Genomic DNA, 27,894 nt, shown 5'->3' with positions numbered 1-27,894 from the left:
GGGTAGCGAAATGACGGTCCTAATGACTCCTTTGGCAGTCCACTCTGAACCCTGGCCAATCCCCCTTCGCGGGTATATATGCGCCATTTATCATGGTAGAAGAAGAAGATCCAAGCCGCAGCTCACCGAAAAAATCCCCCACTGTGGGTATGTGCCATTACAACGAGGGAGAAGAAGAAGAAGAAGAAGAAGAAGAAGACAGAGTGCCGATATCCCGCCCTACTTTCCGCGTTCTAAATAAAGCAAGATGGTAGATCCACAACGCCGCATGGACGCCAGCCAACGACATCCGATACCGCGGTAAGTTCACAACTTCACACATCATTTGCCCCCCTCGAACAACGTCTGTTCTGATTGTGTGCGTGACATGGGCGTACGAAGCCGACACTGACGGCGCAGTTTAACCGATACTGTAGCAGGACTCCACACGAGAGGGCTTCGAGATCCGTCGGCGATGCGGCAATGTCTGTGTTATCAACTTGTCGTAGCACCAAGAATGAGCCAGCGAAAAAAAAAGGGGAAGGGGGTTAAAATGACGAAACGAGCCGAAACTCGTTACGAAGGTAACGAAGGCACCCGTATGCTGTGCGATGTCAGCGCTCGTTAGGAAACCCCAGGTGGTCGAAACTTCCGGAGCCCTCCACTACGGTATCTCTCATAGTCTGAATCGCTTTGGGACGTTAAACCCCACAACGCAACACAACTTTTGATATATGTATTTTTTGTCTTGCTTCGGATTGCTTTTAGCATGCCACTTCTTTTAGTACGTCAAATCATGGAAGAAATCAGCGATCACAGGGCCGTGCATTTTTCATTGTCTCTATCTCGCACTGGCAAGACAAAAATAAAAAAAAGGAAGCACTAAACTATGCGCGCGCACATACTGAAGAATTAAACTTCATGTCAGAAAGAGTTTACCTGAGTTTCACTCAGGCTTCGCGAGCCATTCAACTAAGGAATGCTGGTGCTTATTTCGAGACCAGCTGAAATATATAGAAGAATCATGTGTGCACCCCAAATGTACAGTAACGTCGTGTAAAAGCGACCCATGGTTTATTCTTTATGTTGGAAGCCACACAAAATGAAAGCAAAGAGCATATAAAAAGGCGAGTCAGTCAAATGCACCTAAAGATTGGCATAAATGCAAAGAAATCTCCACGCACGCCGAAAAGATGGTTAATGAAGCGAAATAGAACTATTTTATTTAAACTCTACCAAATCTCCCAAAAACAGATGCTAAGAAATTTTGGAATATAGTAACCCTAAGCAAAATCAGTATAGGTACCAGCCATGATAGGTACATTTTACAACGTACATACCACCAGAAGGGTGGGCCGAGCACTGACATACTTCGGTGGCGCATTCACAGAAGAACATGTGATCACCAATTCCCTTACACTTCCTAAGCTAAGCCTCCCGTATATGCATACTAGTCCATTATCATCACCGCACACGGCGTAAATTACGCTATAGACCGTTTGCCGTTGAAGACTAGTCCAGGACCCAATGACGTGAGGGCTAAACTAACAAGTGAGTTTCCGGCTACTATACAATATTTCAGCTGTCAATTGATTCTGGATGTGTGCCGGATGACTGGAAATTAGCTCATGTTCTACCAATACATAAATCTGGAGATAATACAGTTTTCAGCAACTACCGGCCCATTTCACTAACGTCAACCACTTGCAAACCGCTCGAACACATTCTTTATACACTCACATTATAGCCTACCTGATTCAAAATCATTTGCAGAAGCTTTCATTCCAAACACAACCTTACGAACTCGTAACAGATATACACATTTCACTGCACCTAATTCCTTATGTGGATGGTATCTATCGACTTTTCAAAGGCTGTTGACCGTGTACTTCATAAATGATTACTAATAAAAATATGCAATCCGGAGCTAGATAAAAAAAAAAAAAAACAATAAGATGACAAGAATTTCTCACCAATCCTCATAAGGTGGTTAAACAAAGATATTGCCAGACCAACACCTGTCAGGTCTGGTCCCTCAAAGTTTGTTAATAGGCCCGCATTTCAGCTTCAACAGTTCGACATTTTGCTGACGATTGTATAATCTACAAAGACAAAAGCAGCCTCAACAACGTAAATACTTTGCAATATGACCTTGACAAGCTAACGGAATGGTCCTGCAAATGGCAGGTGCAAATTAATACAGAAAAGACTGAACATATGATGTTTGCCATAGGTTCAAAGTCTCCTCCCGATATTTACGTGGTAAATAATAGTATAATTTACATGGTCTCATTAATTATATACCTCCGCGTCTATTTGAATGCTTCTTTAGCATGGACTGACCACATAGAGCAAATTAAGTCAAAAGCAGTAAAAAAAAAAAAAAACTTGTTTTTCTGAAGCGGCGCTTATATATCACTGACAGGGTCACCAGACTTGAAGCTAAAATTTTCTTGAACGTCCCTCTATGGGATATGATTAAATAATTTGGCACCTTTACCGAATCACCCTAGCCAACATTCTTGAAACCATCCAAAATAAAGCTGCTCGATTCATTTTGTCATCCTAATTGCGATATCAGAGCGTTTCATCTCTGAAAGAAACGCTCAATATGCTTCACTACATCAGTGCACAGAAAATTATCCCGTGTCACTGTGTCACAGTAATACTCCATTTGCCCGGTCACATATTTTATTTTATAACAACCTCATATGTGAAATCGTGTTGATCCTGTCCATAAAGTTAACCCGATTTTTCGTCGAATGGAAAAGTAAATTCGCTAGTAATATTATCAGTAAAAGAATGAAATGAATTACCAACCAGAATCGACCACCACTATAACAGAATCATCTCTATTTCAGTAAACATTACCAGTTTATCCGGAGTCATCCCATTTGTAGTAAATATATTGGACCGCTCTGCTGACTCATTCGCCACATCTGTATTCTTTCTTTTGTATGCGTACCACCGCGAGTTCATTGTGTGTATTTATAAGTAAATTATGATGTATCTAGGCGTGCTATCTCAGAGTACGACTCACTATAAATATTGCTTGTTTGCTTGAATTTTTGTTTTTGTTCCTCAAATAATTGTGTGCTGGCTTATATCTCCCCCTTCCCCGTGTGATGGCCTCGGGCGGCCTTAGCCCCCCCCCCCCCCCTCTCAAAAAATAAATAAATAATTAAATAAGTAAGTAGATATATCATATGAATCTCTCTCGCAACACGTACACAAATTCTGGGGTTCTGCCCGTGTAACAAATGCAGCGTACTAATTACTAGGCATATGCTTTGCGGCGGCTATTGCGCGCGCGCGCGCGTGTGTGTGTGTGTGTGTGTGTGTGTGTGTGTGTGTGTGTGTGTGTGTGTGTGTGTGTGTGTGTGTGTGTGTGTGTGTGTGTGTGTGTGTGTGTGTGTGTGTGTGTGTGTGTGTGTGTGTGTGTGTGTGTGTGTGTGTGTGTGTGTGTGTGTGTGTGTGTGTGTGTGTGTGTGTGTGTGTGTGTGTGTGTGTGTGTGTGTGTGTGTGTGTGTGTGTGTGTGTGTGTGTGTGTGTGTGTGTGTGTGTGTGTGTGTGTGTGTGTGTGTGCGTGCGGGGGGGGGGGGGGGTGATAGAGACAAAGAGAATGTGGTGCAAGACACGCAGGGTTTTCAGGGCATATATTCTCCTATTCACGACCCTCGGAGAAACCGGCTTTTTACTGTGCTGTCTCAGAAAGGTCTCAGACCCCTGATACTATTGACTTTAAGCTCTGGCGATCGCACAGCAACACAAAAACACGTCCTATGTGACTGTAAAGAAAATCCACCGCCAAAAGACCTCTTATCAGCTCCCTCACAGGGTCCTAGGCCAGGCTTCTGAGGAAGCCGGACAATAACACACAAACCAAGCTTGCGGACTGGGTGAAAGAGGTCGCCCTCCGTTAGGGGCCCACTAATCCCACTCCGTTGATCTTTTGGACCAATAAAGTTTCTCCAATTCAATCCAGATTTCTGTTACAGCAATTATAATCGGTGCAAATGAGCTCACTTTGGATTGATTGCGAGTAAATTGTTTGGGAATGTGCTTCTGCTCCAGTTGCGCACCCAGCATTTCGCGGGTGTGGGTGCAATTTTTTTTTCCTTTGCGATTTTGCCCTCCCACCACATCACGCAGTGCTAGTGTCGACGCCCCTCACCAGCTGACCGTTGGAGGAAGGCCCTCTGGCGGCGGCCGAAGCTGGCTGCTCCTCTGTTCTCTGGGCGCCGCCGGGCTGCTCGAGCTGAGCCTCATCTTGGCCGTGGTGTACGCGCGGCGACTAAGTGGCGACGGGGAAGGCGACCTTGTCTTCCACGTGTCCGAAGACCAACTGCGCCTCGTCACTCCCTACACCAACCACACCACCGTGGCCGATGTGCCCGAGATATGCGGCGCCGTACCCAGGTTGCGTACGCCACAGACTACCTTTGTACTGGGAACCCATAGCTTGTAACGGCCTCGCTTTATTCCAAGTTTTTCGGGGTTAGCACTGAAGGCGCGCAATTCATGGATAAAAGTGTGTGAGTGCTTGCGTTTAGGTTTTTAAAAAGGTAAATCTTTTTTTTTATTTACGGTGGTGTTTTTAATTCGCGAAATATCCATTTCCTAAGCGCATAAACTGGAATCTACGCCATCCCTCCACTTCACTCCTGGAAGGATGTTCATCAGGTGTGCCTCAGTCGCATAGCCAAGCCTTTGTCAAAAGTGCGGTGCCCAAGTGGGGTTTTCTTCTTTCCTATGCTATGCTAGCTGCTCCATTTGCATTTGCGAGACTCTGGAAGGTGAGATAAGCCATCGTCCTCCCCCCAACGAAAGTTAGGAGATGTCGCAAGAGTCCCACTACGCTGCTTAGAAGACAGTCCATTAGAGACCATTAGAGAGGGAGTGCAAGCTTTCGCTGATACACGCACCATCTCATCGTGCCCTGTTCGCTACACTTCAGAATGAGTTGGACTGAACCTTTTTAGTTCCGCCCTTTATAACCTGCCGCTGTGACTTCTGCACTTCGCGGGTTGAGGGAATATTCAGACATTTGTTAATTAAGTGCGCTTTGCACCAATTACTGTAGAGAGCTGACACAGGGGGTTGACGCCATAGGGTTGATGCTATATGGGCCTCTAAGACAATTAATATCGCTCTAATTTGCTTTAAATATTGATAAATGAAGACAGGAAGGGTATGCGTTCAGGTCTTAATATTTAAAGTGGTTTGCAGGTCGACTCTGCAACGTACGATGTGCTAACGCGTGGAAAACTCCTGACTTCTTGGCAAAGCACGTGAACGCTGCGGATAAGCCTATTTGCTTTCCCTCGGTCCATATGCGTGGAGCCGGCGGTGCCGGAAATGTCACGCCCGCGTGCTAATTCTGCTCCATTCGTCTGTGCACTGGGCTATCAGGAAGAGATAACGCTGTGGCCAAAGGAATTAAGGGGGCGGAAAGGATAAGGCGCCATGGAAGTCAATACGACCTTATCTTAGTCGCGCTATACGCGCCGGTAGACGCTGCCGTCATCATGCACCAACGGACAATGTTGTACCGTCTGAATAAGAATTATCCCGTTGTTTTAATCGTCATTATTGTCACCTAGGACGTTCTGGTATGCATTTGTCACAATTTTGGGGTGTTGCCATTTGACGCTGTCCAAAAAGGTAGCTGAACAGAAGTTTCCAGCCTACCTGCCGGCTTCGAACTTCCGAGTGCATATTTGTCCATTTCATATATACCTTATTTCCAATTAGTGCATGTCGGCAACGTGGCTGCGTAGCTGCATCGAACGTCGTGAGTCCAGCTACTGTTGTTATTTTAGGGGCCCCGGTATGGCGGCGCTTGGCGCAGACAAAAAGACTAAGGACAAGGGGATGATGGCGGCTCAGCACTGTACGGTGGATGGCGGCTTTGAATTTGGATCGCAGGGGCACCAAAGGCGTCATGGCCGAATGCATTTTTTGTTTCACATGGTACGGTCAAAAAAGTAATTTTCCGCTAAAGTAAACCCCGAGAAATCGAGCAAGTGGCCAAGGAAAAGCACTCCTATCACCAGCGGGTACCCGGCGAAATACGGGAGAGAACTCCAGCGCTGGGATGGCTCGGCAAGGTAGATGTATATATAAAATGTGAGCATTCATTTAAGGGCACAGTGCGGAGTTGTGTCTGTGACTGCCGAACATGTTTTAAGGCGAAAGCACTTATTGCCTCATGAGGGGCGCCACCAAAGAGTGTCACCAAAGGGTGTCACCAGAACTCGTCCTCGTGAACTGGCACTTAAAAAAGAGTTACCATGCAAGGAATCGAACTACCACCTTTCCGATCTCAACTGAGCGCGATAACCATTACTCTATACTGACTTTCTGAGAACGTGTCCATAATTATTCATGTTTAAAGTTGGCTGAGGCAAATAAGCAAATAAAGCATTTCAATTAGTATTAAACATGAAGAAAAACAAATTGAAAGCGTGAAGAAAACAGTACAAAATGAAGAAATTACGACAGGTCTAGTGTCGCAACAACAGCAGCAGCAATAACGCTCACACTCTCACATTTCTCCAGTGCAGGTTCTGCAATGCTCTCAGTTTTTCTTTACTTTCGAAAAGGGCGTGGCCTGGAATGCCGAAGAAAGAGCAGTCCTTGCAGAGGTTTCGAATCGAGAAAAAAGGGCGAGAAAAAACATCAGTGTGGCTTAAACGGTATTTGGAACACAGGTCCACACCCAATGGAGGCTGTCAGTTTAGCTCGAGCTGTGTGATTCACAACTATGCAACAGGGCGTAACTCGAGGAAAAAGGACGGATAGAATCGAGACAGGTCTTGGTCTGCCTAAAAAAAAAGGAGAGGGGAAGGATAGGGGACACATAAGCTCCGTCTTTAATGGTGTGACTCGATAGCCTCGGTGACTTCTGTCTGCGGGTCCTCTTTCACATCTTCGCTCGCGCACATTTTGCGCCGCTCTTATCCCTGCTGTACATTCATTAGCCGGCAGTTGTAAGCTGACCAGCTATGTGAAAGACCACCTGACATAGACACCTACGAAACCCCACTTTAACCAAACCTCACGGTCGTGTCTGCGTCGCCTATAGGATGAGCGTGTCTTACACCTCATCCAAGGTTCGATTCCCGTCATCTCTCCCTCTCACCTGAAAGGAGAAGCTCAAGTTGGCAACACCTACCCTGTCAAGTGGCCTCGTCACATCACGAACTGCTACCAATTAGTCTCCGGCCGTGCACCTGCCATTTACCACCTGCCAGAGCCATATGGTCGTGAATTTTCACTCGCAAGTCCACGACAACGCCAGATTTTCTGCAGAACGAGGCCTTAAACGCTGACGCGTTGAAATCTCTTTTTATCGAGAGCGTTCAGCAACGTTCATGTTCAAGTTCCACAGCATTGATAACTGATAGCTGAAAGTTGACAGTTGCGAGAGATGCGAGAATGCGCGCGCGCGCGCATTTGTGTGTGTGTGTGTGTGTGTGTGTGTGTGTGTGTGTGTGTGTGTGTGTGTGTGTGTGTGTGTGTGTGTGTGTGTGTGTGTGTGTGTGTGTGTGTGTGTGTGTGTGTGTGTGTGTGTGTGTGTGTGTGTGTGTGTGTGTGTGTGTGTGTGTGTGTGTGTGTGTGTGTGTGTGTGTGTGTGTGTGTGTTCGCGCGTGCGTGCGTGTGTGTGTGTGCCTTCCTATGCGTGAAGGAAGGGCCATTGTGTTGCCTTTGAACGCGAGTGTTCCCTTTTATTGCGATAGCAATACTGCGCCAGGTTTCGAGCCGTCGCGTGGTCCCGGCGGAGGTCATGCTTGACCTTGAAGAAGAAGGACGAAGAGGAGGAGACTGGTCCCCAATAATGTAGCACCTTACACTGATAGGGCGTGGTAGGGGAATAATACAGCATGTAAAATAAACTTCCGCCGTTGCTATCGCAATTCAACTAGCGTTAACCATGCAGAGTTAAACCACAACTAATTTTTTTCCGCAGGAAGGTGTACGGTCGCCGAGGTTCAGTCGCCGATTGCGCTGTGGCCTTTGCGCTCTGCATGGCTGTGGTGGCGCCACACCGCGTCGGCCTCGCGGGAGGCTTCTTCGCCACCATCTATGATAGGTATGGCAAATGGCTATCAATTTAGCACATATCGTGTGCATACTTGATCTGCAGCTTGAAGATGTTGCGCGCACGGTAAACACGGAGGATGTGGCCACAGCAAACCACGAAACGCAACGCATTATTGTTGCCTGCGGCTATGTCTTTTGTGTTTACTTTGCGGCACAACATCTTCAAATATCACGCCAATTACCTCGGATTCAAGTGCTTTTAGACGCACTAAGTGTCGCAATAATGACTAAAAGTAGGCCTACATACGTGAAAAGCATATCCCTGATGCCGGTGGTTTTAGCGTTTGACAGCGAAAAAACAACTGGTGCTCTTGTTTCATATAAATACCAAGTCTTAAGCCAGTCAGGCGAACACCAGGAAGTTATGTGGGAAACGAACAAGGCAGTCGACTGCGCTGGACAAGGAATAGTGTGAATTACGAAATTTAAACGCTATTACTATACCCGATTTGCCTACCGCAGTCTATAAGAGCAAAGATAAAAGAGTTCGTTTAGCTTACTTTATGGCGTTTAACATCCCAAGCGACTGACTCTAAGAGACGCTGTACAGTAGGGTTCTGGTAATTTCGACCACTTGGGGTTCTGACATCGCGTAACACACGGGATCCTTGCTTCCCGCCTCCATCGAAAAACGTCCTCCGGGGCCGGGATTCCATCCCGCATCCTTAAAGATAAAAAGATTGGCTGTAACATTATTAGCTTAATCGACTGAAGATCTCGTTCGCTGCTCTCAAATGTTTCTTTCTGCAAAAATCAGTGGCGGGCAGGGCAACTTATTTTAACAGCCCAAACTAACAATGTCAAATTCACTTGGCCATAACAGCACTTGCTCTACAGTTATGTTATGAAAGTGACCCTGGGGACAACTTCTTAACAGCACTTGCTCTACAGTTATGTTATGAAAGTGACCCTGGGGACAACTTCTTAACAGCACTTGCTCTACAGTTATGCTATGAAAGTGACCTTGGGGACAACTTCTTAACAGCACTTGCTCCACAGTTATGTTATGAAAGTCACCCTGGGGACAACTTCTTAACAGCACTTGCTCTACAGTTATGTTATGAAAGTGACCCTGGGGACAACTTCTTAACAGCACTTGCTCTACAGTTATGTTATGAAAGTGACCCTGGGGACAACTTCTTAACAGCACTTGCTCTACAGTTATGTTATGAAAGTGACCCTGGGGACAACTTCTTAACAGCACTTGCTCTACAGTTATGTTATGAAAGTGACCCTGGGGACAACTTCTTAACAGCACTTGCTCTACAATTATGTTATGAAAGTGACCCTGGGGACTTCTTAACAGCACTTGCTCTACAGTTATGTTATGAAAGTGACCCTAGGGACAACTTCTTAACAGCACTTGCTCTACGTTATGTTATGAAAGTGACCCTGGGGCCAACTTCTTAACAGCACTTGCTCTACAGTTATGTTATGAAAGTGACCCTGGGGACAACTTCTTAACAGCACTTGCTCTACAGTTATGTTATGAAAGTGACCCTGGGGACAACTGCTTAACAGCACTTGCTCTACAGTTATGTTATGAAAGTGACCCTGGGGACAATCTACTGTGCACATTCGTGTAAGGGCCACGGTCATCCCTCTATCCTGGCAACTGTGAAAAAAAAAAGAAAAAAAAAAACGGCGGCAAAGGGGAATTACGTTTCTATTCACCTGTGCACATCTCTGCCGCCCTAGGCGCTCCGCGGAGAGCTAGCAGCAATGAAATACCATAACATGGTAATAAAATGAAGTAAACGTATGAATAGATGCTGCGACACTTTCGGCGAGCAAACGAGCCGAAAATCAGAGGAGCCGCTCGCTCGCGAAGCGCAGTTACTGTCAGCTAAACCGTCGTTAAGGTCATCGCGTCAAATCGCATCGCTATTTGTACAAGCCTCCTCCTTAGTCATTCATCGGCATAACTCGAGGCGATGTCACCTCAGCCAACAAAGTGATCTACCAGCCTGTTTTATGACGGCCGTGCAGTTTTCGTATCATCCAGATTTAACTGCATTATTGTGTGGCACCCATCCAATCATCCACGTCCGCTCATATTTTCGACGCAGGAAGTCCAAGGACGTGGTTGTCCTTGATGCACACCCTTCCGCTCCACTCAACATCAGCGAGATGGAAGATATCAACGCTTCGAGCTGTAAGAGAAAACACAACCAGAAACCCGTGTTAAATTCTACTACGTATAAAGTGATAAAGTGTGGATGCAGAGATGTTACGTGTGTTTTTGCCCTCTGCGTACGACGTTTGTCTGTGTTCTAATACGACCATTAGGACCAATGGATTAAAAAAAAGAATCCAGGAGCACTGCAGAATATGTAGTGGAGAAATGCATTGCTGCTGCACACGGTACATCGCGCGCCACCAGGTTTCCGTTGAACGCATCAAAGTTCACCGGCGTTCTGTAATTGGCTTACAGGAAAGGAAAGGCGCAGTATCTGTCACGTGTAATCTCGCGGAGATCTCGCGGACAGCACAGCAACGCTAAGGCTTGCACATTTCTCCAATGCAGATTCTGCAGTGCTCTTGGAATTTTTTTTCAACGCGTCACCCTCTCCCAACGCACGCCACTCTTTCCGGTCATGTCACCGCCCTTTCCCATGACGTCACGCGTTGATAGTACTCATGTCACGTGACCGGATATAAGGTGTCACATGACCACTTTGGACGTAATCAATGCTCTGGTTGGCAATTTCGGCGTTTACTTCACTTAATTGGCTTTAATTAATTATCTACTTACCCTACATGCGCCAAAGTTGAAATACAGGAAAATGTTTCCGCCTCTATAGTATAAAAGTATTCGTTTTTCTCTATCTTGCTCTAGTGCGATGTAAATGTCTTAACAAATTTCTGGTGACAAATTCCTCAAACATAGCCACTCGTCCAATTCACTTAATTGGCCCTAATTATTTATCTGCTTTCCCTACATTCACCAAAATGGAAATCCCGGTATATTTTTTCCTCCTCTATCGCATAAAATTTTTAGTGACAAACTTCTCAAGCATAGCCACTTAAGACTCTCGCCTTAATAAAGCTTACATTCGCTCCTAACCTGGTTTCGCGTTGGTTTCAGCTACTAACCTCAAAAAACGTTTCCTTTAATTACATGGAACCGTGTTCCATATATAAAATTAGATAAATATGCAACGATTCAGTTAAATTAATAAGTTCTCGGAAATGTGTTTCGCATAAGCTTACCTGGAACTCTGTCTCGGCTATATTTTGAAAATTAATAAGTTGGAAAGCGTTCTAGACAAGGCCTGCTTGCAGGAGTTAGGCCAGCAAACAGGCCATTGAAAATGTCTGGCGTCGCTGCTCTAAGAGCCCATCCTACTTAGCTTACAGTTTCACTATCCTCATGTCTCGCTTGTGGCGTCCTGAGCATTAATGATTCAGCACCGAAGGGCAAGCATCAACTAAATTACAACAATGTCCATAAAGAGATGCTTTATTCGTAATACCTCGTTCCAGTCAGGGTTGTCAAGCACAGTGTTACTAGCGTACTTCTTCGAACCACATAACAAAGAAACATAATGCAAGCTTAGTGAATTACCGCAGGAATTGTTTTTCAGGGTCCAGGCAGGCAGATTCTAATACCACCCTCTCATATGAAAAGAGAGGTCCGAGTTAACAGCCCCCGCCAAACCTAACGTCAGACAACCCTACGCCCAATCAGTCTGAAGTCATGTGATCTGCCAGCTACCCGCTGCCATGCTCGTGATTATTCGCACACAGCGCCGACGGCGGCGGATTTTCAGTAAACGGGGCCTTTTATCGTTATTGCATTAAAAAAGGACGAGGCACTAATGCAAAATTTTTTCACGCTCTGAGATTGAAATAAATTTGTGGCAAACCCGGTGCTCCAGCTCTGCTTTTCAATGTGTTCGGCCACTACGATTCCCAGAGCGTAGACATTTTTTTTTTCTCCTGAAGTCCCATGAAGGAAATAACAGCAGAGTTCTACTCTACTAATGTCTTTGTTTTAATGCGTCAGCGTCAAAGCACCACTTATGAAGAAAATACGAGCGTTCTTGACGTTGCGAGAGAAAATTTTCGGGAATGCCTTTGATAAGTGCATGTGCGGTGACATGGCCGGACACCAATTGATTGTTGGGTTGTGGGATGCGTAAAGTCATGAGACCACGTGACACGGCCAAGTTGGCAGGAGCTTCCGACGGGAAGCTCCTTTGAGATGAGAGCCGAACCATCCCGGGCCTTTTAACATCGAGTCAGCCTAGGCCACTCGAGGCACGTTCGTGCGGCTTAGATAAAGCGGAGCTTTGCATCGATGTCGGGTGGTCTTTCACATAATGTCGTAGCTTACAAGTGCATGCTAATGAGTATGTGTGAGATAAGATAGGCAAGATTAAAGGATCAGTGATTACGCGAGTGGTAAAAGTGCACGTATGCAAACGTGGATCCTCAAGGAGTGCCACGAACGACAGCCGTTAACGTTGTCGCGTCATATCCTCAAAGGCGGAGCTTAAATGCGCCCCCCCCCCCCCCTTTCTTTTCTTTTGGCTGTTCGTCCCAAATTTCTAAGCCAAACACAATGAAAAGTGATCCCCTTTCCTTGTCGAAAGATGCCAGCTCTCGTGATAGACATTACAAATAAATAGCAAGCGCACATTATTTAATTAATTAATTTAGTTAATTAAATGTTATTGTTAACCACGTTAGTATAAAACACCATACTAATCCGGTTCCTCCTCGACGCCGCAGCTGCTTCAAGTGCAGTTGGCGGAAAGTCCATGGCTACCCCGGGCTACGTGCCGGGACTCGAAGCTTTGCATTCCCGGTACGGGCGGCTGTCCTGGTCTTCGCTTTTTGAGGACGCCATCTCACTGGCGCACTTCGGTTTCCCTGTCTACCCGGAGCTGGCCGCCACATTGGCTCGCTTCAGAGACACCATTGCCCACAGGCGCACCCTCAAGTGAGCACAGGCGCCGCGGAGTACCTAAACATGCGTTATCATCATTATCATAATCATCGCCTACATTACCAATGTTACGTTAACTGTAGTATAAGGGACCCTCTTATACTAATTTCCAATTAGCACTGCCCAGTTCATTTCGTGTTCTCGTCGCTCCACTTAACACACTCTCTCTACGTTTTCGTTTCGCCTGTATCCACTGTGTCACCCTAACAGGCCAATATTCGACCGGCTAATTAACTGGCAAAGCAGTTGCATTTAAACGGATGCACAGAACTCGCACAGGTGATTTTTCTGGTACTTTCTCCTTAAAGTGAGTAACGAAAATTTATGATACTGGTTACGCTACCTGTGTGTAATCACTATGCGAACTTCTTTTGTCTCGCAACTGGAAGATGAAATCTGTGCTCGTGGTTTTTCATCAACTAACCATTTCTTAGGAATCCTTCCTAAGTGGCAGGTTACCTTTCACTCCATGTACTCTGCTTACTGCCCTCTCAGATCGTATTCAAGTAAATAAATAGTGTTGGCTGCATTTAATTTGTTATTTTCATATTTGAATTACTGCTCATTTGAAATTGCCTAATTACTGCCGGTTATTTTTCAGATACTTCTTTAATTATATGCTGATAACCTTTGTGTTCAAGTACTTGTGTATTTACTCATTTTTGCACATCCAGGTTCTTCTTTCTGTTCTACATTTTGTGCGAGTTATCAATCTAAATGCTCAACTTTTCACTTTTGTCTTTCGGGGCCGCAAATCACTGCACATTTTTTACTCTTCAGCTCAATGTAGAGCTTCATAAGGGCAGCTGTCCGGGCGAGTTGGTTCGTCGCGACGAACATTGTGGCGCTTGACAGATACGCACAGATCAGATACGAGGTGGACAACACATGTGCCCATGTTTTCCACTTCTTATATCTGTCTGCCTTTCAAAAGCGCTACAAGTTTCACCAATATATAAGTAGCCCGTTAAGCATGTTCAGAAAGAAACCCCAATTTACCAAAGGTAGCGATGCACTGAAAGTAGTAGGCAAATATATCGACTTAAAACGGGTAGTAACCACAGATCTCGACCACGAAATGGAATAACTAGAAAAATAAAGTTGGAATGAAGCGCATTTGGAGAGTACTCGCAGGTCATAACAAGTAGCTTACCGCTACGCTCACGAGGAAAGTATATAACAGTTGTATCTTACCAGTACTCACAGTGCTGAAACGGGGAGGCTGACGCAAAGCGATCTAGTTAAGTACGTTGAGGACAATTCGGGGGGCTATGGAACGAAAAATGGTAGAGGTAACATTAAGAGATAGGAAGCGTGCAGAGTGGGTCAGGTAAATAATTCAAGTCACTGGCATTCTAGAGGAAATCGCGAAGAACAAATGGGAATTGGCAGGACATGTATTGTGAAGAGAAGATCACCAATGGTCGCTTAGGGTAACAAATTGTATTCCAATGGACGGAAAGCGTAGAAGAGGTTGCAGATAACTAGGTGGGCGGATAAGTTTAAGAAATTTGCAGGGGTCAAGGGGATGCAGTTAGCAGAGGACTGGGTTAATTATATGAGAGATACTTCCACGCATATTCCGGGTGGTGATGATGATGATGGTAATGATTATATTAAGAACCATTCCGCTGATATTTTCAGACGTATTTAAAACTTCATTATTCGTGTTCGAAGCAATCCTTGCGAACATAAACCGTGTTCGTAGTTACCTTGGTAGCGTAGCTAGAGCTTTCAGTACTGCAGTTGCCTATTCAAGCTGCGAATAGCTACCCCACCCTGATGGATTTTCTCAAGTTACCTCCGGCCGAATCTTGTGCGATGGCCACCTTTTGTCCTTCCGCACCTTACGACGGAGGACAAAAGATTAAACACAGGCTCATAGAGCCCATGCTTAATCAACTTTTACGCAACTTTGCTCCTCCATAAGGCGCAGGAGCATGGGAAAGACGGCGGTCACGTGAGCGCATATTTGGCTGGATGTGCATTCTATCTCACATTAAGCATACGCTCGTAATGCTAAAGTTTGGAAAAGATGTCAGGTGGTCACCATAGGCAGCTGACGAATTACGGTATCGCCACTTCGCCACACTACGCACTGCCGTCCTGTAGAGCTTGCTCACCCGCAACAAGCATCATATTGCAGTGAAGCATACAAGTAGGGGAATTATAATCCCACGCGGTGCTCACGAGTCTGTTTTATTTTATTTGCATTCGCATGTGCCATAATTTTTTAAAGTAAAGAAACAAAACTGCCAGTTCGTTACTGCATCCCGCTAAATAACATTGGTGACGGAAGCTTGCAGGATCTGGTGTACATAGATTATATACAGCCACACTGCATGAACACATGCTTTCCGAACGCCTAAGGGTTTTAGTAAACCACGGCATATCGGAATTCTCTTGAAAATGGAATAGGGGTATGATCTGATTGGTTAGATTTTCTAGTTTATTTTTGAATAGTAAGCAATCTTTTCGAATAGTTTTGGAAGGAAAAGTTGAACTAAAGACTTAAAAAGGTCATTACACTCATTGTAATCATGTCATATTTTCCTTTGTCATAAAGGCGTATAGTTTTATTGAGTTCACGTCATTACGTTTGTTTAAGGATAATGTTAGCGTGAATAGCGTTGTGGTCGCGAATTTCAGGTGTAAATAGAGTGTGTAAGAGGCCTGACTACTGCCTGCCTATCTTCCTGTACACAGGCAGATCTTCTGGAACCAGAAGACAGCGGATGTGTACCACGAGAACGAGACGCTCCGGCAGCCGGCGCTGGCCCGCACCCTGTCCCTGTTGGCACAAGAGGGCGCCGCAGCGCTGAGCCAGGGATCACTCACCAAGCAATTCGTCCGCGATCTCGAGGAACGCGGTACGCGTGCACACGCCTTCTCAGAAATCAGGCGCTTGTTTCGCATAGCAGCGGCTGGCGCTGAACAGTTTCGCGCACTTGCAACCATGACGACTGTGCATGGGGCAGCCTCAACAATCGCACATGCGTGCGTCACGGTTGCAAAAGTCCCTACCGCCCCGCCGTGGTGATGCAGTGGATAGAGAGCTCGACTGCTGTGTCCAAGGATGCGGGATCGAATCCCGGCCGCGGCGGCTGCTTTTCAGGGGAGGAGAGAAGCAAGAGGCCCGTGTGCTGCATGATGTCAGTGCACGGTGGTCGAAATTTCCGGAGACCTCCACTACGGCCTCTCGCATAGCCCGAGTTGATTTGGGACGTTAAACCCTGTAAACTAAACTAAAAGCGCCCACCGCTATTTTCTGGTCATTACTCACCTGAATTACCTGTTGTTTTTCGGTCTGCCCTTTTTTATACACCCGCATCAAAACAGCTCGTAATCCAGTCCAGTTCAGCGCTATCTTGTCTTCGTACTTCGCTGTTTTTTCCTCCATGCTGCGTTGCTTTTTGCCATGCCTGCACAAGAAAGCATTCAAGGGCTAGTCGATTTCGCCAGGCTCTTAACCTCCATGACAAGGAGGGGGGGGGGGGGGGGGGGGGGTAGCATAAGCAAACATTTTAGACTGTTTTTCCTGCATGCTCTTACGGATAAGTCATTTCGCACAAAAATAAAATATTTCTTAAGCTCCTAAAATACCACGTTAGCCATTGCGTTTACCTGTGATTCATGTGGAATGCAACTGAGAATAGCAGTCAGTACGGTAAGAAATAATTTCAACTTTGTGAAATTGCATGCCATCGTGAGTAAAATTGAATTTATTTACCAGATATTTCTGGATAGTTCCCTGGATAAAACCTGTTCACGTAGTGTGACGAGCGGTGGTCTTGTAGTAGAGCATCCGCATCGTATTCAAGAGGTGCGCGGATTCGACTCCTCATGAAGCAGGGTTCCTACCGGGTTTTCAATGAGCACAAGATTTATCCGACCTGGTGCTCGGATCCTTTCAGGTGAATTGCTTGGTAAAAGTTCTCGAACTAAAAAGGCTGCGCTGTTGGATGTATGATTCGTTCTTCCATCAGAAAACCATAAATCCGCCTCGCGCGGTAGAAGATCATATGCTGTGAAACCTCATTGAGTGATAGCAGGGATCAGAAGTTAGTTCCGTGCACACTAGGGTGTTACGGAAATATATTTCGTGAAATAGGCAGACGCTAAAGGTTCCGAATTATCCCTTGTGATTAATTGTAACGTACACAATATTAAAGAAGACATGACATAGACATGGCCATAACCCAAAAAGCCGTGCACCCAGACGCAAAGGGGCTGAAGTATGAAGTAGTAAGGTAGAAAATTACCGAAGTTGAATCAGATTTGAGACCAGGTAGAATTGGCAGAGATATCAAATGTAATCAATAAGCGCAAAGTGGCCGATATAAGGAAGTTTTAGCATGGAGAAAATTGAGCATGCTGTAAAGAACGGAGGAAATATTAAAGCAGTAAAGAAGAAATTGGGCACAGGCAAAAGTCAGATGTATGCGCTGAAGGAAAGGGCGGGCAACGCAATTCCGAATATAGATAAGATAGTCAGAATAGCCGAGGAGTTCTACAATAATCTCTACAGTAGCCAAAGTAGTCAGGACAATAATGATATCGGCAGTAGGCAAAAGCAGTCAGACGTTCCACCAGTGATGAAGGACGAGGTTAAAAAAGCGTTAGAAACTATAAAAAGAGGGAAAGCAGCTGGAGAGGATCAAGTAACTATAGATGTGTTGAAGGACGGGAGGGGGAGGGGGGGGGATATTGTGCTAGCTAAAAAAAGCAGGCCACATTGTATACGCAGTGTCTAGTGTCATCGATGGTACCGGAACCATTGAAAAGCGCAAACTTTATCCTAATTCATAAGAAAGGGGGCGCTAAGGACCTGAAAATTTACAGACCAATCAGCTTACTGTCCGTTACGTATAAAGTATTTACTAAGGTAATCGCTAATAGAATCAGAACAACCTTAGACCAAAGTCAAGCAAAAGATTAAGCAGGTTTTCGGAAAGGGTGCTCTTCTATCGATCATGTACATACCATCAACCAGGTGATTGAAAAATACTCAGAATATATTAAGCCTTTATACATAGCATTCATTAATTACGAAAACTTTTTTTTACTCAGTAAAAACCAAGGCAGTCATGCATGCAGTGGTCGGCATCTTGAGGGTGCGTTGTGCATCCTCTTGGTTCCTGTCAGGAGCGTATTCTCTAGCCGGTGGGATGGCGACATGCCATCCTCGCCTCCTCGGTGGCGGGGGCCAGAGCTTGTCGTCGCAGGCTGTACACTGCCTCCTTGATTGGGGGCAAAAGTAGGCCGCAGCTAGTCCAGCTGATCGACCGGCAGCTGTGTGCTCAGACTAGCCGTACTTGCTGATCCCGCTACATTTTTTTTTTTTTTAAATTTCGAAAGTACGAAGGACATAGCACACTTATATAGACCACTAAGCCATAATGAAGCAGCCAGATTCGTAGCTCAGTGTCTCGAGGCGCTGGGTTCGGCTCTGGTCAGGCGGTGGGTGCGCCTTCTGGCAGGAGTTGTCGGCACCTTGAGGGCGCGTTGTGCATCCTCTTGGTTCCTGTCAGGAGCGTATTCTCTAGCCGGTGTGATGGCGACATGCCACCCTCGCTTCCTCGGTGGCGGGGGCCAAAGTATGTCGTCGCAGGCTGTACATGGCCTCCTTGTTTGGGGTCAAATGTAGGCTGCAGCAGTCCAGCTGATCGACCGGCAGGCTGTGTGCTCAGACTAGCCGTACTTGCTGATCCCACTGCATTTTTTTTTTGTTGCGTTAGAAATACTGCGCCAGGTTTCAGCCCATCGCGTAGTCCCGGGAAGTGCCACCTTTGACCTTGAGCCGCAGCCTTGCCGAACACGGCTTTAACCAAGCCGTACGAACGTGCCTTAGTGGCCTATAGGGGTAACGTGAATGCCAGGGTCCTGACAGGCTGATTCTGACATAACCGTCCCATGTGAAACGAGAGACCCAAGTTGGCAGCTCCTGCCAGCCCACATATAAAGCCCCGCTTTAACCAAGCGCTATGGACGTGAACCAAATTAAGACCAAGTCTCATTACTTTACGGACTACCGTAGTGTGTTCATTGGCATTAATAAAGGCAAAGAAGACTAGTCGTTCATTTCTGTACCATTTATTTACTCATAACTAAACATCTCAAGGTACACCATGAGGTACACTACATGCTGAACCATAAGCGCAGATATGGAGCTATTGCTAACGTAATTCAATCCGGTTTGACCAGACCTAAACCACAGCCAATTTTTTATTTCGAAAGTGCGAAGGACATAGTTACTAAATCCCGTGATTGCTCTTGTGCCAGGTTATTTTGCCGCTTCCAGCTAAACGCATTCACTATAACGCTCCGATTGTGATACAAGTTTCTCGGGATTTATAAATACTCCCAATTGTCGCTCCTCCATCCTTAATTTTGGTGATTTTTTGTCGCGGTGGCGTTTTGACGCGAGATTATTAAAGTTCTTGTCGCTAATAAAATCCGGCGTCGGTGTTGTGAGCGAAAAATCAGTCATGGCCCTGGAAGGAAGAAACGTGGCCGTGCACTGACTAGTCGTCAAATCATGTGACGTCACGAGCCCACGTGGCATGGCCAATATATGTCAGGCGCTACGAGCTCGAGCTTCGCCAGAGATGGCAAGAGGAGATAGAAATCTAGTCTTTCAGGACCCTTGAATACACATTGACATTTTGCCGCTAGGCCGCGCAGCACGTTCACGGCTTCGTTAAAACGGGGATGTATGCCTATTTGAATGAAATATGCAGTTTTAACTCGTGTAGATCGTTTTTCGAAGCAATCTTTCTTGAGAAGTCCGGTTTTAAAGGTGTAGATATATGACAATTTTTTTTATCTTTTTGTAAGCACTGCAGTGAAGAAGCTTTTGAAAATTCTGTTCAACAGGTCTTATACAAGTTTACTGAGAATGGTAAATGCCTTTGTCTCATCCGTGAACTCCGATACAATAGAGCAATTTGTTTATTTATATATATATATATTTATATATATATATATATATATATATATATATATATATATATATATATATATATATATATATATATATATATATATATGAGGCTGAGGGTATCAAAGGAACACCAGTTTTAGGAACATTTCCCAGGTGCGTAAAAAGAACTCTTGCCCCATGACTCATCCCATTCCAAGACTGTCAAAATAGTCATTGGTTTAATTTATTAAGGCGCTTGCTTCTGAACGCGCGAAAGGCAAACCAGAGGTGATACGTTATGTTCATAAGGTGCCGCAAAAGCTTAAAAAAAAAGTGGCCAGCAGGCACATTGTCCATCAGAGAATCGTCTATAAGCTTGTATGCGACTGAGCGCGGTTTTCGGGATAAATATTTATAATATAAAGAAGGCTAAAGGCTTTACGTGCCTGGTCTATTGTCATGTGCAGTTCTTTGATATCTATTTCCTTCTTTGCTGTAACCCTTTTCTGGAAATGGATACCTTTCGCAACCGAAGATGCGATAAAACTATTCGTATCTGTTCATGTTAAGTCTGTAAAAGATAACTGGCGCCCCCCAAGTGTGACATGTGATGTGACCACCTATATAAACGTGGCTAGCTGACAAAGTGAAATCATTCGTTCTTCGTGTTGTGGCCATGACACGCGTCGCCGAGAGCCTGGAAATCAGCACAAGCGCAAGATTCGCTATATATGCCGATGATATTTTACCGTCTGGACTGAGGCAGCGGATTACGTAGACAAATATTCTATGGAGACTGAACTTCAGGCGGCCCTTCTTTGTCTTGAAGATACACTAACCAAAATTGGCCTCGAACTCGCACTACATAAAACAGAATTGATTAGTATCGACGGAAAACATAAAACCAACCCCAGTATGCAGATCCATCTTCACATCGGAGGCAACACCATCACCTCCTCAAATGGGCAAATCCACATTCTTGGCCTGCCCATATCAAGCTGCAACAGCTCCCAGAAATGGGTTCATCAGTTACAACGCAGCACTGCTACATACTATTCGTCGCCTGTCCAACCGGCACGGCGGTGCGCGGCAGCATGCCTGCCGTGCGATGGCCAGAGCAGCGGCGGTCGGAAAAATCCTCTATGGCACACCCGTCCTCCAACTGTCGAAGACTGACTTCGCTAAGGTCGAACGCCTTCATCGCGCAACACTACGCACTATTACCGGTCTACCTAAGCACACTCCTATAGCCGAACTTGAGCGTTTGGCCGCTCTTCCACCGCTCACTACCATCGTTACCGAGTCACAGTCGCGTCATCGAATACGTCTAGAGAACACTGTCCAGGGGCGTCGCCTGCTGGCCTGGGGATGAACAGCGTAACGACAAAACACCAGCCCTATATGCATCACTTCCCCCTTGGGAGATGCCAGTAGTCACACGCGTCCATCGCCGACCTATAAACCGCGATTTTGTCATTCCCCGGGAGCTCCTAGCTGCCCATCACCGACAAGAGCGAATCCCTGATACGATTGACATATACACCGACGCATCGATTACAAGCGAATTCGCATCTATGGCCTGGGTATGCATTGACAACCCTTCCCTTTCAGGCGCTTATGCCTGCCATCTACCTCAGGGTACCCCTCTTCACGCTGAACTCCTGGCGATTTGGGGAGCCTTATCAGGAGTGCCTTGCACCGGAACTGGTTCAATACGTATTGTTACTGATTCCTATGAAGCTTACAAGGAAATCGTTACTCCGGGTTCACAAGATGCAAAAGCTACGGCCATACAGCGCCTCCTTAAACGCCACCAACTCGCGACCAGAACTGTCGCTATTCACTGTACCCCAGGTCACTCGGACGAATCAGGGGGCAATGCGGCGGCACACGCCGCGGCTGTCTTGGCAGGTGGAATGTCCACATTTACTTCCCCACCCCCCTTAATTAATCCTTACTCGACCTTGGGCGGTCAACTCACTCCTTCTCTTGCCCTTATGCACTATACTCGGACCAGTCTTCGTAGCCTCAGTCAGCATCGCATGCAGGTGGCCACACCAGACCCACCTTTTACGATAAGAACCCACCTCACCCGAAGTCAAGAAGTATTTTTGAATAAACTCATCGCCCATACGGCTTACACGCCACGTATTATGGCCCGCTGGCGTCAGTATACGGAGAAAATGATTACGTGCCCCCACTGTACGACTCTAACCTGCGGCGGCATATCTCATTTACTTTGGGATTGCCCTGCTTTTTCTGCTGGACGCCCCGAGATCGAACCCTACCGCCTGAACTACCGTTACCTTCCAGAAACTGATGCTAACACACAGATGATATTTGCCAAGTATGGCTCGCTTAGTGGCCTGGTTAGAGCAATGTGATTCGAGTGACGACCTAAACAATGAAGATTATGTCTCCTCCCCTTTATCCCCATCCATGGCCATGAGCCTTCCCATTCAATAAAGGACATTCAATCAAACAATCGTGTTGTGTTCTGTTCTGATGTTATCCTTTTTTCTTTTTTTTTTTGCGCTGTCTTCGTTCCGACCATGCTAAAGGGTATGTGCGGGATAATGGAGGCACAAATAAAAACCTGATTAACAAGACAGCAAAGTGAATGGACGTGAACGAGGATATGCTGAGAGTGATGGAAATCGCGTCATGCCCTCAAGGGCGGGACCTAACTACCCTCCCTTTTCCCCTCGTCCATTTTTTCATGCGGTGAAGACAAGATAGTCGGAGAGACAATGCAGCACTCTTTAATAATAATAATAATAATAATAATAATAATAATAATAATAATAATAATAATAATAATAATAATAATAATAATAATAATAATAATAATCACACTTGTTCTGTGGACACCTGATTGATTTATAGGAAGGGAAAGGCCCGGTAACTGTCTCACTTGTTTTCTGTGGACACCTCAACTGCGCCGTAAGGGAAGGGAGGAAGGTGGGAGTGAAAGTGTAAAGAGAGAAAGAGGAGCCCTAGTGGAGGGCTACGGAGTAATTTCGACCACCTGGGGACCTTTAACGTGTGCTGACATCGCACAGCATACAGACGCCTCTTCGTTTCGCCTCCATCGAAACGCAGTCGCCGAGGTCGGGTTCGAACCCGGGTACTCCGGCACAGTAGTCTGTGGAAACCTGATTTATTTATAGGAAGGGAAAGGCGCGGTAACTGTCTCACTTGATTTCTGTGGACACCGCAACGGCGCCGTAAGGGAAGGGAGAAAGATGGGAGTGAAAGTGGAAAGAGAGAAAGAGGAGCCGTAGTGGAGGGCTACGGAGTAATTTCGACCACCTGGGGATCTTTAACGTGCGCTGACATCGCACAGCACACGACGCCTCTTCGTTTCGCCTGTGGAAACCTGATTTACTGATTTATTTATAGGAAGGGAAAGGCACGGTAACTGTCTCACTTGATTTCTGTGGACACCGCAACCGCGCTGTAAGGGAAGGGAGGAAGATGGGAGTGAAAGTGGATAGAGAGAAAGAGGAGCCGTAGTGGAGGGCTGCGGAGTAATTTCGACCACCTGGGGATCTTTACTGGCGCTGACATCGCACAGCACACGACGCCTCTTCGTTTCGCCTCCATCGAAACGCTGCCGCCGAGGTCGGGTTCGAACCCGGGTACTCCGGCACAGTATAGTCGGGCGTCTTACCACTGCACCACCCCGGCGGGGCCTGTGGAAACCTGAACCTGCACGCGCAGCAAGGGAAGAGAGGAAGGTGGGAGTGAAAACGGAAAGACAAAGGGATGCCGTAGTAGAGGGCTCTGGACTAATTTCGCCCACCTGGTGGTCTTTAACGTGCACTGACATGAGAGGGAGGTGGTGAAGGATGGCTGTTCCTGGCCCCACGCGGCTGGGACGGTAGGTCAACATCGCTTGCGGCGGGGGCTAGCCAGCCACCAAATTTTTTTATCTGTTGTAGGCCGTCATTGCACCCGCCACCGCTTAGGTGGTGGACGACGGCTGTCGCGGCGCGCGTCTTTCTCTCCCGCTTCTTTTTCTTTCGTCTCTACTTTCTCTCCTCTGTCCCACGAGGCAGCGGAGGTGGCTCAGCTACAGAGCCAGTAGTAGGCCCGTGCATTTTCTTTTCCTTCATCCTTCATCCACAAAAACAACACTGACATCGCACAGCACACGGATGCCACTTCGTTTCGCCTCTATCGGCGGCTGTGTTTCGATGGAGGTGAAACGAAGTGGCGTCCGTGTGCTGTGCGATGTCAGTGCATGGTAAAAATTTCCAAGGTGGTCTAAATTACTCCGGAGCCCTCCACTACGGCACCCCTTTCTCTCTTTCCGCTTTCACTCCCACCTTCATATCTTCCCTTACGGCGCGGTTCAGGTGTACACAGAGCAAGTGTGACAGATACAGCGCCTTTCCTTTCCTGCGAACCAATTATTGTTATTATTATTAAAGAGTGCTGCATTGTCTATCCTAGGCCCGTATTCCGAGTTTGCGTCGTTATCGGTGTCGCTATCTCACGTGACCTCGAGTCATCTGATTGGTCGAAACGCCGGAACCGGGTGGTGCCACTACGGAACCGGAAGAGGTAGCAACATCATGTTTCGGCGTTTCCACCCATCAGGTGACTCGAGGTCGGGGAGATAGCGACAGTTTCGATAACGACGCAAACTACCTTGTCTTCACAGCTGCAAGCTTCATGTGCGTCCGTGAAACGAAGAGGTGTTCATGTGCTGTGCGATGTCAGCGCACGTTAAAGATCCCCAGGTAGTCGAAATTACTCCGTAGCCCTCCACTGCGGCTCCTCCTCCTCTCTATCCACTTTCACTCCCACCTTCCTCCCTTCCCTTACAACTTGGTTTAGGTGTCCACAGAAACAAGTGTGACAGATACTGCGCCTTTTCCTTCCTGTGAACCAATTATTATTATTCAAGTGCGTCAGATAAGTATGCGTGTCATTCAATTAAGCACTGGCCTGAAATCTGGCCCGAACTCTACGCAACAGACAGACATGTGTTCCTTTTCGTTAACTGTGTACTTTTCTCAGGGTCGCTGGTGTCACATGAGGATCTAGTGTTCTACAAGGCCATGTGGAAGGCGCCTGTGCGAAGTGCGCCTGTGGCCGGCGTGCGCCTGCACGCGCCTCCCCCGCCCGCGGGAGGCGCCCTACTGGCCTTCATGCTGGCCACCATGGACATGTTCCGCCCAAACAAGGGAGACCTGCTCCAGGACGGGCCGCTCACCTACCACCGGCTGCTTGAGACCATCAAGTTCGCCCACCCCTTCCGCGAGGACCTCGGCGACGATGGTGTCGAGAACGTGGCCGATGTGAGCGCTGTTGCAAGCGGGCATACGCTGTACGCTGCAGGTTACAGCTTGCAGCATCATTTGGTGCAGCCAAGAAGGGGGAACAATATCCGAAGATTACCTTTCAAGGTCACCTGAGATTAAGGGCAGGCACGCGCTAAGTGTGTTAGATGTATGCGTGCTTTTGTCGTTACTTAAGTGATGCTCACAACCTATATGTGCTATACTTATTCTGTTAGTAAACAAAAAGAAATAATAATTAAGATGTTCGACCAATTTTTGTACCGCAATCAAGCTTGCGCTTGAGCTCGGTTGAAAGACAATGTCACTGTTTTTCCTCAAAAGCGAATAAACATCATTGTTATACTAGGTCATAATTTTTTCCCAAAGCAGATTTTTCCAGGAGCAGTTTTCTACATTACATGATGTTATCAACGATATTATGCCTTTTTACTGCAAAATTTCTCATCACTTTCAAACATTACTTTTCATATTTGCGTACTTTTCTCCCTATCAACACCAACAAGGCATGGAGCCCATGAAGCTGTCAGTGTGTGTGCGGTAAAACTTCTACTCGGCGCTGCTGGCTTGAACGTCCCTCGTACGACGCACAAAGCCTATACAAAGGTTTTTGATTCAAATAATACCAGTAGAGCGGTTTTGCCATTTCATAACATAAAGCTTCGTAGAGTTGTTATTCTGTTTATACTCATACCCAATGCTATGGAAACACACTCTTTCCAACATTTGCCGGATGAATCTTTTTACTCATATACCTTCGATTTGGCCAAGAAGACCAACTTCTTGAGAATAAATGCATGCAGACTCGTGCCATAACCCTAACGCCTGGTGATTTGACGTAGAAAATTGATAATGGGGTTCATGTAAACTGTGTTTAGTGTATTGTTGCAACGAATCCTATCATTTTCCCGCTACTAAAGGTTCCATTCCTATCGAAAAAATGGCTACTCTCTATTCTTCATTTATCCACACTTGGTTGCTATATCATACGGAAGCCCGATTCTTTTGACAGGTGTGCAGGTATCTAGCTGTACAATGGTTGTTTGGTTCAGCACTAGGCGCATGACGTTTCACACTCCATGCATGAGGCCACTTTAGATTTTAGGGTTATTTTGTGCACTGCAATATATAGGCGTTTTTCATTTAATATTTTATGCATGGGTCATGCACGTAAAGCCGAAATTTAAACAGTCAGGTTTATTAAGCTGTACACATTAGTGATCAACTGCATTACAAGCGCTTGTGCATTTTGTTAATCGTGCATGCTAATAAGTTGAGATCAGTCGAATGCTTTTTTGTGCGGAGATGATTGCTTCATGTTACTGAAATGATATGCTCGACTACTGGCTACAAACCAAAATAGCTGAGCCCCACTGTGATTTACATTAATAAATTCATTCGAGTTGAATGGAATTCAAGTATTTGAAATCTGAGTGCAAACAGTTGGAGTTGGAAACTTTTCGGGGGGAAGGGGGGGGAGGGGGGGGAGGAGATCACTGCTTTGTGTGGAGATATATTTCCTGCATTCCGAAGTCCTCGCTCATGGATAACAATGCCAAAAGGGCAGGCAAATATTCTGCGATACTCTTACCAAAAATAGACCCCCACTAGAAAAACTGATAAACTGGACCTGTGCATACATGAGTCTCAATCTTGTTAATCTGAAGTTCACAACCAGTGAAGTTCCCAATGAATCAACGCTCGAATGAATCCTGATTCCGTCAGAATCCGCTGCCCGTACGGATTCGTCATCCTGCGGTCACACAAGTGGATATGTTATTCTACTGGGCAGGCGTTAATGTTAACGCGCCCCACAATTACCACGCTAATCTTTTGCGTTGTATCCCTGACGCAGACGGTGCACAACTTGGTGTCCCGAGGTCAGGCGCTCAAAGCGAACGGGCGGATAAGCGACAGTTCCACATTCTCGGACGCCATCTTCTACGTGTTCGATATGCAGCTCGTACGCGAGTCGATTCACGGCGTCTCTGAGAGGGCCGCCATGGGTCGTTATGCCGACCTGCCTAGGGATTCCTCGGAACGTCACCCCGAAGGAGGAGGCCGTGGTGGCGGCGTCCGCTATGACCAGGCCACACGGAGGCCATCACCGTGAGAACGGCAGCCTCATTTCTACGCACTCCTTTTCACGCTTTTACTAATTTAAGTAGCAGCCGTTACGTTACACACTCCGGGTAGCTTACCGCTCTTATGTGGACCAAATTCATGGCCTACTAATCTAAAAGCATCGACCTTTCCAAATCACGTACGCTATTTTTCCGGTAACCATGACGGCTGCGGTTACCACAAATTGAAGCTTACTGACAGCATTCCTGGAATATGTTTTACGGTCAGGTGGTCAGAAGAAAAGATGAATTCTTCTCAAACAGATTCCAAAATCTCCTGAAATAATGAGTCGTAAATTGGAGACTGCTCTTTGTAAGCGCAGCAATCGGTGCAGCCGACACTTCTTGGGGCAGTTCGCATGAATGGCGCGAAGATACTCCTGAATAACCGCAATGCATTAAATGCTGTAGGGTGTCGCCGTATGCACAGCATACAGGGTCCCTCTCGTTGCGCTTTCCCTAATGGTATACCATAGAAGTTTACATATCCTACAGTCTTAT

The 27,894-nt window shown here is 46.3% G+C and overlaps 1 protein-coding gene across 1 annotated transcript; it reads left to right on the top strand.

The window, feature by feature from the left end:
- Positions 1–247: 247 nt before the first annotated feature.
- On the top strand, positions 248–27,383 carry LOC146197440 (scoloptoxin SSD14-like). The gene is made up of 8 exons (XM_084597186.1): positions 248–300; positions 4,132–4,398; positions 7,952–8,074; positions 10,155–10,240; positions 12,823–13,033; positions 15,746–15,909; positions 24,990–25,270; positions 27,126–27,383. The coding sequence occupies exons 1-8, from the start codon at positions 248–250 to the stop codon at positions 27,381–27,383; spliced, it is 1,443 nt and encodes a 480-aa protein (XP_084453312.1).
- Positions 27,384–27,894: the final 511 nt, after the last annotated feature.

This window comes from Amblyomma maculatum, chromosome 3 (assembly GCF_055883805.1).
Source record: "Amblyomma maculatum isolate TAMU_Amacu chromosome 3, ASM5588380v1, whole genome shotgun sequence".
In the NCBI taxonomy this organism is placed as follows: Eukaryota; Metazoa; Arthropoda; class Arachnida; order Ixodida; family Ixodidae; genus Amblyomma; species Amblyomma maculatum.
Note: the sequence above shows the minus strand (reverse complement) of the source record. Positions and strands in the feature narration are given on the sequence as shown.